Source organism: Panthera tigris, chromosome X (assembly GCF_018350195.1).
Source record: "Panthera tigris isolate Pti1 chromosome X, P.tigris_Pti1_mat1.1, whole genome shotgun sequence".
In the NCBI taxonomy this organism is placed as follows: Eukaryota; Metazoa; Chordata; class Mammalia; order Carnivora; family Felidae; genus Panthera; species Panthera tigris.
This window is the reverse complement of record NC_056677.1, coordinates 65,034,809-65,048,258: the sequence shown is the minus strand read 5'-3', so window position 1 is coordinate 65,048,258 and position 13,450 is coordinate 65,034,809. Positions and strand designations below refer to the sequence as shown.

Here is a 13,450-nt window from a genome sequence, read left to right as displayed (position 1 = left end):
GGACTTCAAAATGTAATGTCCACAGGGCTTATCTCACTATTTAATGAAAAGAAATACTTTTGATGTTCTGAGTTATGTTACCAAAAATTATATATTGATATTTAAAATGAAATTAATAGAGAATTTATCCATTTAGACATGTGTTCTGCAACAAGGCTTAAAATTGTAATAAAAAGCCTTGATTTCGGTTTAACTGACTATTCCATAAAACAGAACCTTCCTGACAAGGAAATCTGACTACAGGTCTAGGCTTGACTGAGAGTTGTGCAAAGATAAAGCAACACTTATTTATTTCCTAACTCAATAAACAAATTTCACAAAGTTGATGAAAAGTTTATTTTCTCTAGATTTACCTGGGGTAGGCTGGGTTAAGAATCAGATTTCATACATCTAGTCAGCTAAATTAAGATGCTTTCTTTTAAAATGGGGGGAGAGGTAGATGTATATGTATGATAAAACCAAATGTAAATAGCATTTTTAATTATTAGATTTGGGTGTCTATTAAGTAACATTTGACTACTTTCATTTGATAACTATTTCACACCTTGTATAACCAGAGTTGCTTTTGATTTTTGTAGGTATTTATTTATTTATTTATTTGTGTTTTAATTTAAATTCAAGTTAGTTAACATACAGTGTAGTATTGATTTCAGGAGTAGGTTTTTAAAGCAAGCCTAATATTTAGTTGATTCAGTTGAAATTAATAGTATTCCATAGCACTTTGCTTTTTATTCCATATCCATAGCATTGATTTACCAAGTTACATAAGTTTTGCACTATCCTATTAAGGAGTAAGAATTTATTCAGTATAAAATTTTAAGGACACTAAATATTAATTATACATCAGTTGAAGTTGTTAGCAACTTCCTGCAGATAAGTAACTTATTCAGAAAGTAAGGGACGGCTTACTGAACTTCTTGAGGTCTCTTCCAAGTCTAATTTTCCATGAAGGCTTTCCCTTGTTTACTTATTCAACTGAAAGTATGAAATGACAATTTATAAACATATATAAAAACAGCTTAAAATAGATGTTTAAATTCTAACATTTAAACTTTTGCTCCTTTATATTAATCACCTTTATATAACAAAATTATCTGAGATATAAATCATGGGGTACATATACTTGAGCAGATACAAAATTAGTGCCTTCTTTTAAATAATTATTAAAAAGGAACCCAGAGATTTTCTGGATTTTTCATTTAAATACTTTCATTAATTACCAACTATCTGCCATATAAGCCATCAGAATAAATTTAATTATGCTTTGATATAGCAGTTTCTGCCTTAAAAAATTGTAACTTAATTAACTATAACCTGTTTTGGAGTAGATAGAAATAAAGTGTGCTTGCTGCTTTAATACCTGATATGATAAACCTGGTTAATACAGATTTCTTGCCCCAAAGTCTTTTATAGCAGGTATCTAATTAGTTTGTGTCACAAATAATATTTCATCTTGACTAGAATAGCCAGTTTAAATGTAACCATGTGCTGTTCTATTCCTATATCCAAAAGTGAAGGGGAATATAATTTTAATGCATATATGTGAAGGTACATTTATAAAGTACATTTAAGAGGAAATAACCATTTCAAGAAAAACAAATAATAATGTGTTTTTCCTAATATGTGTTGGAAAAGTTAGAGAAAGTAGTTTAGAAGTTTGCTTACTTTGTCAAAAGTCAAGCCATGCCATTGTGATGTGAAGCACCTTGTCTTCATAAATTATAGTGTCATAAACATTTTAATCTGATTTATTTTAAAGATATGCAAGTTATATGTAGGTTATACTTAAGTTTTTTTCAGAAGATTTAGGGCCAGGCAAAAGGAAACATTCAACTTCATAAACTAAAATAAAATCCTTTTTGTCTAGTTAGTCCAATTTACCATGACTGAATCACAGGAGTGGAATTAAACTGTACCAATGTAATGAAATTTTCATATTTATGGACTCAAATGTAGTATCCCCTTTCAAATAGTATTTATTAGTCATTTTGGAGAACTAAAATAATTTGTTTTTTGTAAACTGAGTACAAAACACCAGGCTGGTTAAAGGAATGAGTAAATAAGCTTCACCTTACAATGACCCAAAAAATTAAAGGAAAGATCAAACTTAGAATATTTTGCTTTTCATTTAATCTTTGGTTATTTCAGGATTAACTGATGTTTAGGGTGCAATGATTAATATTTGAAAGTTTGTGTCCTTGTTTGTTCCTTAGAATTGAAATTAGTAGCTCCTTCAACAGCAAAGTTTAAAAGTGTAAGGCAAATGAAAAATGAATTTTTTCTACAATTGCTAGAGAATTACAACAAATATAATATTCATAGATAAAACTAAAATTGATTGCTTTTACAAGAGTTAAATTCATCTTCTTTTGGTCATTGTCAATATTGAAGAGACAGTTGAAATGGTAAACTGACATCACTATAAGTAGAGGCTTCACCTGGAGTCAATTTTCACCCATAGTCTATCTCATCAAATAATGTTTATCGACTATCTTACTTTGAGGTCCAAGACCACCATAATCAGAGATTGTTTCAGATCATATTTGACCTATAACAACTTCTTTTGAACATCTGATAAGGCAATTTAAATGCATAACAGAAATACCTTCTGATAATAAAGTCTTTAAAGCTCAATAGCTCTTGACCTTTCTTTGGATACAAATAAAGAAAATACATGGTTATGTGTAATTGTTTTAGGATTGTGACTATTCCATTAAAGGCAATGATTAATTGTTGGACACCAATAAGCGTGATTGCATTTGCCTTCTCTAAAAGAAACTTGACTATTATCATTAACTTTGAGATGGTTGGCAGCATTTACCAGTCTAGATGGCACTGAGTTGTACCTATAAAAAACACAGGAAGGATGGAGAGAGCAACCAATTGCTTCCTGGCCAATGGATTTTGGTGATAGAATATTTTCAGGTGACTGTAATCCATACAACATTTGATTGGAAGAATTAGATGCCTGTAGACACTGCCCTTTCAAGTCTTCAAATGAACCATTTTTTGAATTGGCGATCCCCAGAGAAGATAATGTTGAACGTTCCATCATGAGTGGGGCTAAACACTGAGAACTGTTGCTGCTTGCTAGTCTTTCAGGAGGTGGCAAAACAAGATGCTGCTGTCGCCAAAAGTTATTTGGGCAAATCTTGTAGCAAAGGGGCAGGTTGATATTGTGCAGATACACCTCCGGACAGGGCATTCCAAGGGAGCTTGTAGATAAGTGAAATGTAGACAGAGAGCAGGGTGGAAAAAGCAAGGAGTTCAAAGGAGGAGTCTCTCCACCAGAGGTCACTGGAGATGAGCAACTGCTTCCACCTGTGAATGACAATCCAGTCAATGAACAATGAACTTGATGTTCCTATTGAATGAGTACTAATGATCACAAACATCCCTATTTCATTTTTTGATTAGCTTTTCTGCAAGTTCACTGTTCTTTTTACTTATTTGGGAAAGAATATGGTCATTTCCCTGACCAAAGTTCATACAGTATCTTTACTACTACCATTATTAGTTTTAGCACTACCATTATGTACCATGTATTGAACATTCACCGGTATGCTCAAGAATTGTGCTATGCACTTGGAACATTTATCCAATGTCCAAAAGATGCCCAATTAAATAGTACCCAGAGCTAATTATATCTTACAAATTAAAAAAAGTTTTCTAAACTTTAAAAAATGTACAAAAATACATATCTAATTAAATGGAATAAATTGGTAGGGATTCCATAGGAAGTTTCAATCTTGATTTAAAAAAAAAATTGGAGCACACGAGAATAATCTTTAAAAATTTTTTTGGGGGGGTGCCTGGGTGGCTCGGTCAGTTGAGCATCCAGCTTTGGATCAGGTCATTATTAAAAATAAAATTATTTTTAATGTTTATTTATTTTTGAGAGAGACAGATCGTGAGCGGGGGAAGGGCAGAGAGAGAGGGAAACACAGAATCCCAAGCAGGCTCCAGGCTCTGAGCTGTCAGCATAGAGCTCCACGAGGGGCTGGAACCCATTTACCGTGAGATCATGACCTGAGCCGAAGTTGGATGCTTAACTGACCAAGCCACCCAGGTGCCCCGAAAATAATCTTATAAACAAAAATAACATATTTAAGTACATTTTTTTCTCATATGAAAGTCATGGATTAGGAGACTTCTATGATACACTATGTCAAAATTGAAGTCAATTTTTTAGGTTAAAAATACCAAAATAAAAATGAAAGTGTTCACATTAATGTTGTCAGGTGATCTTTTCATTTTCCTAGCATCTACCAAAGTTAAGGATTATTATAAGGTCCAGGAAAATCTAGACTTTCCACCTTATTTTCATGTTTGAATTTTTTAAATTTTGTTATTGACTGGACTTAATCAATTATTTTTGTGTTTTTTTTTCTGCTTTTTTGGTGTTACTGTTTTTTTCTTACCTATTTTGTGTATGTAGACATAGACTAATTCTTTTTTTTTTTTTAACGTTTTATTTATTTTTGAGACAGAGAGAGACAGAGCATGAACGGGGGAGGGGCAGAGAGAGAGGGAGACACAGAATCGGAAGCAGGCTCCAGGCTCTGAGCCATCAGCCCAGAGCCTGACGCAGGGCTCGAACTCACGGACCGCGAGATTGTGACCTGAGCTGAAGTCGGCCGCTTAACCGACTGAGCCACCCAGGCGCCCCTAGACTAATTCTTTATTAACGGGGTGGCAAATATCTTTTATAATTAAACATTAAAAAGCTATTTAAAAATAGTAGCACTTTTCTTTGCAAACTGAAAGTGATCTGGACATTTAAATAATTAAGAAAACTGTATATTTTAAATTACCAATTAGTGATCATCTTTAGCTTTTTCTCTTTATTAGTGCACTTTGTGTTGACCTGGATATTTTAAGAGCATGCTGCCTACATGCGATTAAAGTGATACTACCAAATAAATGTTCGCACTTTTCTACAGAACTCTGTAAACCAAATTATACAGTCAATCCGGTGAAATACTTTACCAAGTGATTCAAATTGATCTGTTTTCAATGTTATGGTATCATGTAAAATTCAACCTAACTATAATGTTGATGATTTTTTCCATGATTGTAACCTTGAATTAATGTTCAAAGACATTTTTAATGGAGTAAAGACAAAAGGAGTAAAATAATTCTATGTTGTTTGCAAATACTTTTATTTATTATTAAACACCAGAGAAATGATGTTATACATTCTTCTACCAGAAAGCTTGCACTAATTATTGTTATTATTTAGTTACGTAATGCACTACATAAGAACAAATACCTTGTAAATCTTTTCAATGCTTGTGACAATTAAACTAATTGTGATAGTTTTAGTATTGTTTTCAACATTTAGTTTCCCTCTGTAAAATAAAAAGAAAATTAGAACTAAGTGATGGTAAAATTTAATGCATGTCATTTTAACATGTGCTGAAAGTTTATGAGAAACATTTCAGTATCGAATGTAATTGCAAATAAGGCCACAAATGCACCACAGGTGATTCTAAAGAATGTGAGATAGTGAGATGCTGAAGAATCCAGGTGAGATATGGAGATCTCAGGATGTATAACTCAAGAGGGCTGAAGTCAAGAAATCCACCATTATCATGGCTCTACTCTTTTCCTTCATGCCCATTCCCCCTTTTCCCCTATTATCTCTTCATCAAGATAAAGATAAACCCAATTCCCTGTAAACATGCATTTCTGGCATGCACTTCTCCCCTTGTGAAGTATTTGCAACAGAAGTTCTGATTGATGATACTTCATTAACATTTAAAGGTAAACATTAGAACTTTCCTTACTTTGTGTATCTGCACCAAAAGTTTTAAAATCCAGAGTGAGAGAAGGCCTCCATGGGTAGATCTCTAAAGGCCCATCCAATACACCCCTGAAAAATACATGTAACTATCAGAAACTCCAGAATTCAATTCTTGAAAATAATGATTTATGTAAACTTTTAAGTTATTTTATTATAGTTTTTAGGGGTCAATATCTGAAATATTTTTTATAGCTAGACTGCTGAATAAAATCACAGTAATTATTCCCTGAATAAAAATGCCAGGAATCTAGAGTAAGCAATATCTTAAAAATGGGTTGAGGAGGAAAAAGGAGGAGCAAGATTTTACAAACAAAACACTAGGTTATTTTCTTACCACCTACGAGTTACAAAATTTTGGGCCTCTGAGTCTCTGAGCCACAGTTTCCTTATCGGTAATAATTGTGAAAAAGGCAATATAAACATTAGATATGTTTGTTATGTTGCTTACCTGTTTCTTCCAGGATCTCTAAATCCTTTAGCAAAAGGATTCCTGTCGATTTTCAGTTTGGTAATCTATGGATTCAAAAAAAGAGAAAAAGGTAAAGTCAATGCTTTCAGTTATAACACTGTTCACCCTTGCTTGTAATGGTTACAACAACCACAAAACACTTCAATGTGTAATGTAGTATATTCAATTAGTATAAACATATTGCTTAGTTGAATTTGGAATGGTTGCCTCCTTTCTCCCCTGGCACTCTTTGTTCTGCTCTCCTTTCTAATACAAGATCCACACAATTTACAATCAAGCTTGCCTAAATGGCAATGCAATAAGACTATAATTTTTTTTAATTGTGGAAAATTCAATCCATATGGTGCAGCTTGCCTCTTTCCAGAAAGTCCCTCTGGAGCCATCCCTGCTTTCCTGAGTCCTAGTTGTCCTTACCTGCTGGTTTTGGTAAGCAGTCACTGTGGTGAACTCAGTTTCTTTAAAGAGGAACGTTTTAACCCCTTCAATGGGCAGGGACTGAATCCGGGACAAGTCAACTTTGCTGTCCTGTTCCATCACATGCACACGGGGCTTGTACTTGTGCATGGACTGCAGAATGATCTGGAGGAGAAATCATGAAATGTTGCCTAGAAATTGGCTTCCCCTCTGCAACACTGGTTTCTTCTCATTGGCATTCCCAACATGCCCACATGCAAAAGTGAGGTTAAACCAGAAAGGCTAGGTTAGCCACACACAAGGACTTTTCTGTGCCATTTGATTCTAGACAGACACGCCCAGGGCTAAGAGGTTTCCATATTTCAGCACCATAGCAGCATCTGGAAGCTGTAATTCCATTTCCAGATGAGGCTTTTTCTTACTTCTAAATGTGGGTGACCATGTGATATCCCCAAATGTCACTAGGATCTGACTGCCTGCTATACATTCCCTGGACTTATGGTAACTGAAGGGCAGCCACCTGACATACCCCACCTCCTAATTTCTGGGGACCTCCTTCTCTTTATTTTGTGGCTAGCACAGGGGCAGGCCAGGCAGGGCAGGGGCAGGATACATCTGGAAAAAAGGCTGAAGATCCAGGTAACCTGAAAATAACCTCTTTCATAAGGGCAAGTTGTGGAGGAGATTCCTGTCATACCATGCCATACAGAAGGTGTGCCCATCTAGGATAAGGCAGAGCTCACAGTGATTGCCCTAGAGGCTGAGATGCTAGAGAGTTTCACGAAGTGCATTCCCTTCCACACTCCCAAACCAGATATTATGGCTTAAAACAATCTCATTTGGTCTTCAAACTCCCCTCACTCAATGTTCCCAACCCCCAGCACTCTCAGATGCTAAGCAAATGTCACAAGAGTTACTCTGGTCACAATCCCAGAGTTTAAACAGTTCCTTAAGACCACCTGGTAGAAGTCTCCTAGGCCTCTCCAGAGGGAACTGAAAGCTGACGCGTTGGCATCTCCCTCCCCTCCCACAACAAAGGATTGCTGAACACTTACATGACCTTTGTCATCCATCTCATTGTTGGTGAGTTTCAATCTATCAAAGCTGATGATCTGCCGCATCCAGGTCTCTCCAGAGCAGGGTGAGTCCGGGTGAACATAGAACCTGGGAGTAATGCAAGAGTGGTCTGTATTCCCAGCTACCATCCACTGTGAGCTGTGGTACACATACCTGAAAAGGCAGAGAGCATGTGGCTTTAGGTGAAGTGGGCCAAAGCCAGCTGTGTGGGAGGAAGGCTGCTGGATCCAGTCCTACGGGCATTAGCCAAGGTTTGCCTCCTAATCCCAAAGGCAACTAGTAGAAGATCCAACTTAATTTCCAAAAGGCGTTCAGGGACAAAAAGCAAACAGTATATAAGTATAGGTCAATAAAATGCAATGAAGTTCTAGGGCGAGTATAACGTCATGGGATTTCAGAGTCTGGTTTGTATTTCCTCACACAAACAGCAACAGAAATTGATCTAATCCATTTTACTGCACAGAGACAGCCAAAAAGTCCTCATGTCTCCAGAAGGAAGTGTAGAGAGAAAGCAAAAGTCTGAGGAGGGTGTCTGTCCAACCCACCTCTACCAGTTGCCCTCAAAGCCCTTTCACCAATAAAACTTCACATCAAAATACTCCCTGGAACTCTAGCCCATGAGGCCTCAGGGCTGATTTTCACCCTGTTTCCAATCTCAACCACTCAATTGTGCACTGAATTCCCAAGCCAGATCAAATGTGAAAAGCAATCAACTTGTTCTATTTCTAAGCTGCTGTTCCAGCAGCCTCTTGAACTGCCTTTCTCTTTGCCCCTCAAATCCAGCACTGGCATGATGTGGATTCTCTCTTAGAAAGGCTAGACAACCACTTCAGTGGAACACTCACAGCCCAAGTAAGGGTGCTTCTGTACAACCCCCACAGCCTCTAAGTCAAAGCGGTGGCAGAACTGTGCCTCTGGGATGCTAGCACTGAAGGACTTCTTGGCTTTAGATCAGTTCAACCACCATTAGTCTGCTATGAGTAGAGAGCCTATTAAAAAAAAAAAGGTTATTTGTAATTTCTAGGGCCTGACCACTACTTCAGGAGAGAGGCTGAGGAAGGAAAAATAGACCTAAACATGGTAACTGCTAGATTAGCATTAGATGGTAAATCAGGACATTGCTCCAGGACCCTGATGCCAAAATAGCACAGCCCAGAGCCCGGTGCAGCTCCAGAAGCACAGGCATTTCTCTCTAAATTCCATCAAACAACTTCCTTCCTAGCTGCCTGAGTCCACACCCTCTGCAATTGGCACAGCCAAGGCCAGAGCAGTGGATAAGCAAAGGGTTTGCGGTACACTGAAGCACCAACTGGCACTTGCTCCAGGACTGAGAGGAAAGAGTCAAGACTGTTTTTCTCAGTTTGAACCTCCATTTGAGTGAGAATATTCAACTCCCAAAGCCCACAGGACAGCAATACCACCCCCCCATGGTAGAGCTTTCAAAATAGCATTCTCAGGTTCCATAGATCTGAATCCCCATTCCCAGCCTGGGCCTGAGGTAGTCTCCTTTGGGCCTGGTTACCTATAACGTTTGGAATCTACTGGCACCACGTCGATGGCCACATAGTACTGCTTCCCTGGGTCCAGCCCTTTCACTTTGACTCGAACAGAGGGGAACATCCGCCTGTGGGAAAGAAAATAGCCACTGACCTTGTGTTTTTAGAGAGATTTGGAGTGGGATGGGGTTGGGAACAAATGAAAAGTGAAGAAATTCACAATAACTTCCCCATTCTAGGATGGATTCAAGGAATGCTATTTGCTACATAGGAAAGATTTTTGGTTGTATGCTTGATTGAACAGGTTCTGGATTTCTGAGTGGAGAAGAATATTCTTACCACAAAGCTTTGCCCACCCCACTCCCCACCACCACCGTTAGTAAAAAGCTATATAAGAGAAAGTAGAGAAAAAACTGTACCTGGCCCCTGAGTTTTCAGCAGTACTTTCTGTGAGGCAGATTTGGGAAAGACTGAAATTAGGAAGATTCACACAAAAAAGTTACCCAGCTGATGTGAAGCTGCCGCAAAGCAAAAGGTGAAAGCAAAAAAAGCCCACCTCAAATTGCCCCAGGCTAGCTAGGGATGGTCTGCTGGGGATCTGCTAGATGAGATTTTGTCCACTGATAACTGTGAGACTTTAAGGAAAATTTCTTGAAGTCACTGTGTACAGAAAAGAAAAGCTGAGCCACTAACATGGGCAGGCAGTCCTAGGGCGATTTATTGAGAGGCAGGGACTTTCTCATTCCTGTCAGGGTGAGGATGGATATAGAGCATAAAACTGGAGGCACCACATCTTATGAGAGTGGTACATTAAGCGCCTACTTTGTGCATCCCTTGAACAGTTTGGGCAGAGCCGAACCTGCCAGCCTTGGTAATGATCATCTCAGTCCCAATGTCATGGAATCTCTTCCACAGTTCGGATCCTTGAAGCTCTACTTGGATAGCACCTTTCTCTTCCAGATTTCTGCCTCTGTTGTGGTCACTGTCGTCACTATCGCTGCCGCTACAGGCTGAGAAAGCAGTTGCTGAAGGCTCTGCCTTGGGTCGTTTTTCTGCTGGACAGAGAGACGACCAGAGTTTGAGAGAGGTTCACAGTTCCCACGTCCCCTTCTCGCTGATGCTGGTCTTGGAGCAGACCGATTTGGTCTCTTCCCTGGGAACCTTGGAAGCAGATCCTTAAATTCCCCACACCTACTGTGACCCCCTGATGGGGAGAAGGGGGCCAGATCTCGTCCTGGGAAAGGCACTATCCTTCTCAAATTTGTCCCCTAGGCTGAATCCCCTCCGAACCAGGATGCATACACGCTTCCTACGGAGAGAAACAGCTGAGATCTGGCTCTCAGGGCTTTGGGGAGATTGAAGAGTCTAACTTCTCTACAAACATAGGGACGCCACCACCCTTCACCGCAAATGAACCACAGCAATAAGGACTGAATTTGGAGGCTCTGAAGCTTCCCCTGTAGCCAAGTGACCAACATGTTCCCGCGGCCCAAAACGTGGCCATTCCGCTGGACCAAAGAGACCTAGTGTAAGGCTAGCAGCCCTCTCTCTCAGCTTCGCCGGTCGCGCTGAAACTTGCGGGTCCAGCATGCTCGGGTAGCGGGCTCAGGGCGTTGGGGCTGAGGTAGGAATACTTACCCGGCTGCTGGCTCTTCTTCCCTGCTGTCCTGTTCCTTCTCTCCTCCTCCTCTCCCTCCTCTTTCTTCAGCAACTCAGGCTGTGTCTCCTCTCTTGGATCTTGCACTTTCCTTTTCCTGGGTCTCTCCACCAAGGCTTCCACGGAGAAGGCAAGAGCCCGAGAGCTCAGAGCCATCCCCGGAGGGGGTGAAGGGAATGTGCAATGCAAAGTTTCAACCTAAAGTAGGTTAGGGAGGGAGAGGGAGAGAGGGCGCAGAGGACAGGGCAAGGAGAGAAAGCAGGAAAACTCCCAAATTAGAAAAACAGTTTCTGGATCTATATTCAGAGGGGAAATAAAAGTGTGTGCATATGTGTGTAATTTTTATATATACATATATTTTTTCTTTGAATAGACAGAATAAATTGAGAGGAAAATCAAACTGGAGCCAGAGTCCCCTGGAGTCTAGTCCCTCTTTCCTTTGTGGTTTCCTCCCTCCCAGTGGACATGTGCACACCATCAGCCCTCAAATCGCTGATTTCAGGACCTGGCAGAGCACAGAGATTGGCAAACGCCAGCCTTTTAGGGAGCCGACCTGCCGCCAATAGCTGCTCAGGCTGCTTGGATTGGGAGATACTGTTGCATCTTACTGAGTGAATACCAGGCCAGTCACAGCGTCCACTGTTTGTTTTGTAAACTGTTGGTAGCATAAAAACAAAACAAAACAAAACCAAAAAACAAAAAACAAAAAACACCATCAGTGACACTTCAGAGTCTGACAGGAGTAGAGAGGTAGGAATGGGAGGGTGGAGGTGGAGGGAGGGTTGGGGGTTGGCTGAAAAGGGGCTCCGGAAGAGGGATACACGAATTTACTGTTTTACACTGAATTGTGAAACTCAAAGGTATGTGAAATAATTGCTCATGTAGAGGAAACTTTTCCAACAAAAGTGCAAATATTATTTAACCAGATTCAGAGAAGTATATCTGGGTCTTTTGCCTTGCAACGAATGTTCTGGGGAAAAGTAGAGGAGTACAAGTTTTCTGGACAAGTTTGTTCTAGAGTCTAGGTCTCAAACTGAGCAGATCTTGCGCTAGTCTATCCTATCTATCCAGGTGGGGAGGGAAGGGCCAGTGCCATCAGGAGACTCCCAGATGCGTCTTGTCAATGATTAGAATAAACATGGGCCTTTAAACCCTGCTTTTACTGGAGCCCAATATTCCTATACACAGCTTCTTCTTACTCGCATGACTTAATCATCAAACACAACCTAAGGACTCCAGGGCCACCAGCAGAGCACCAACCTGAACTTTGCTCCCAACAATACCACACCTCAAAATATTGGGCTCAAATAATTAATTTGTGCCTCCTGGACTCTATTCCCAGGCTGGGTTTTACTTTTTCTTAAAATGAGAAAAGACACTTTCTTTTTATGTCAGGAAAAGAGTTGCCTACCACTTCCAAGGAGCATGTTTATAATGCAGATTTGAGATATCTGCCTGTATGCATCTACTTTTCATCAGAAATAAGAAATTAGGCACTCCTGGGCTCTTTTACAGACTGCATCCTAACTAATGATATTTGTATATTTTTCAAACAATGTCTACCATTCTCCTCTGAAGCGTTTGTTCAAAGAACAAACTGTTTTCTGTTAAAAATAGGATGGAACTTGAATGAACTGATGGTATCTCAGTACTGGAGTTTGACAGTAAACGATTTTTGTGGCCTGTTAGTTTCACCTCCTTCCACACAAGTGTGAGGTAATAATGGTGGCAGTGTTTGAATGGGGGGAGGGGCACATCCAGCTAATCCATGGCAAGGCAATTTTCAGGCCATCAGGCAATTGGGTATAACTTTAAACATCTGATCATCTCATAGCATGGCAAAGGGTTAATTACAGCCTGAATAATGCTGAAGGGTTTGGTTCAATAACCAATTATACGCTACTTACCATGCAGGGCTAGGAAAGACACTATCCTTAACCTGAAGGGGAAGAATGAAGTGCAAAGTGCAAGGAGCACTTGGGCTGAAAAACAGCCAGGTCTGTATATGATCTTGGCCACATCTTCATTAACATGTTGTTTTTTTTTTTTTCTGCAGCCATTAAAGGGGGGATGATATTAATGCATTTGTCCATCCCTTCTTATTTGGAAGAGATATTTTTTTATCCATTGTATGTTCTTAGCTAAAATACACACCTCAGAAACAGAAAAGTCCAAAGTTCATTTGTTAAATTTAGAGTGTTAATCACAATGTACCACTTGCATTAGTGTCTCTTAATATGGGCATTTTCTTTCTTTTGAATGATTGCTCATTTTATTACTGAAAGGCAGCAAATCACCTTTTGTAGCAAAGGAAGGTTTTGCTTAGTAGTTTTTTTTTTTTAAACCAGGTTTCTGGAAAAATAAGGGAAAAGATGGTTGTTGCAATATCCATTCTAGTGTTTCAGACTATCTACTATATGATGTGATATTTTAAGTCAAATAAATAACACATTTTGGGATATAAGTTCCTTTCCTGTATAAACTTATTCCTTAATATTTTTTACACACATATAACTTAGTCATCCAGGACT

The 13,450-nt window shown here is 39.2% G+C and overlaps 1 protein-coding gene across 1 annotated transcript; it reads right to left on the bottom strand.

Annotated features, from left to right (window-relative positions):
• Positions 1-2,713: 2,713 nt before the first annotated feature.
• TBX22 (T-box transcription factor 22) lies at positions 2,714-11,075 on the bottom strand. The gene is made up of 8 exons (XM_007093997.1): positions 10,901-11,075; positions 10,122-10,314; positions 9,289-9,390; positions 7,745-7,919; positions 6,690-6,854; positions 6,255-6,319; positions 5,790-5,875; positions 2,714-3,321 (listed from the first exon to the last, which is right to left on the bottom strand). Exons 1-8 carry the CDS (start codon positions 11,073-11,075, stop codon positions 2,714-2,716), a joined length of 1,569 nt encoding a protein of 522 aa, XP_007094059.1.
• Positions 11,076-13,450: the final 2,375 nt, after the last annotated feature.

Excerpts from the sequence above, each read along its gene's own strand:
- TBX22 (XM_007093997.1), bottom strand. The coding sequence starts at position 11,075 with ATGGCTCTGAGCTCTCGGGCTCTTGCCTTCTCCGTGGAAGCCTTGGTG. Across the intron at positions 9,391-10,121 it reads ATCATTACCAAGGCTGGCAG|GCGGATGTTCCCCTCTGTTC; the intron begins GTTCGGCTCTGC and ends TCTTTCCCACAG. Across the intron at positions 6,855-7,744 it reads AGATGGATGACAAAGGTCAT|ATCATTCTGCAGTCCATGCA; the intron begins GTAAGTGTTCAG and ends TTTCTCCTCCAG.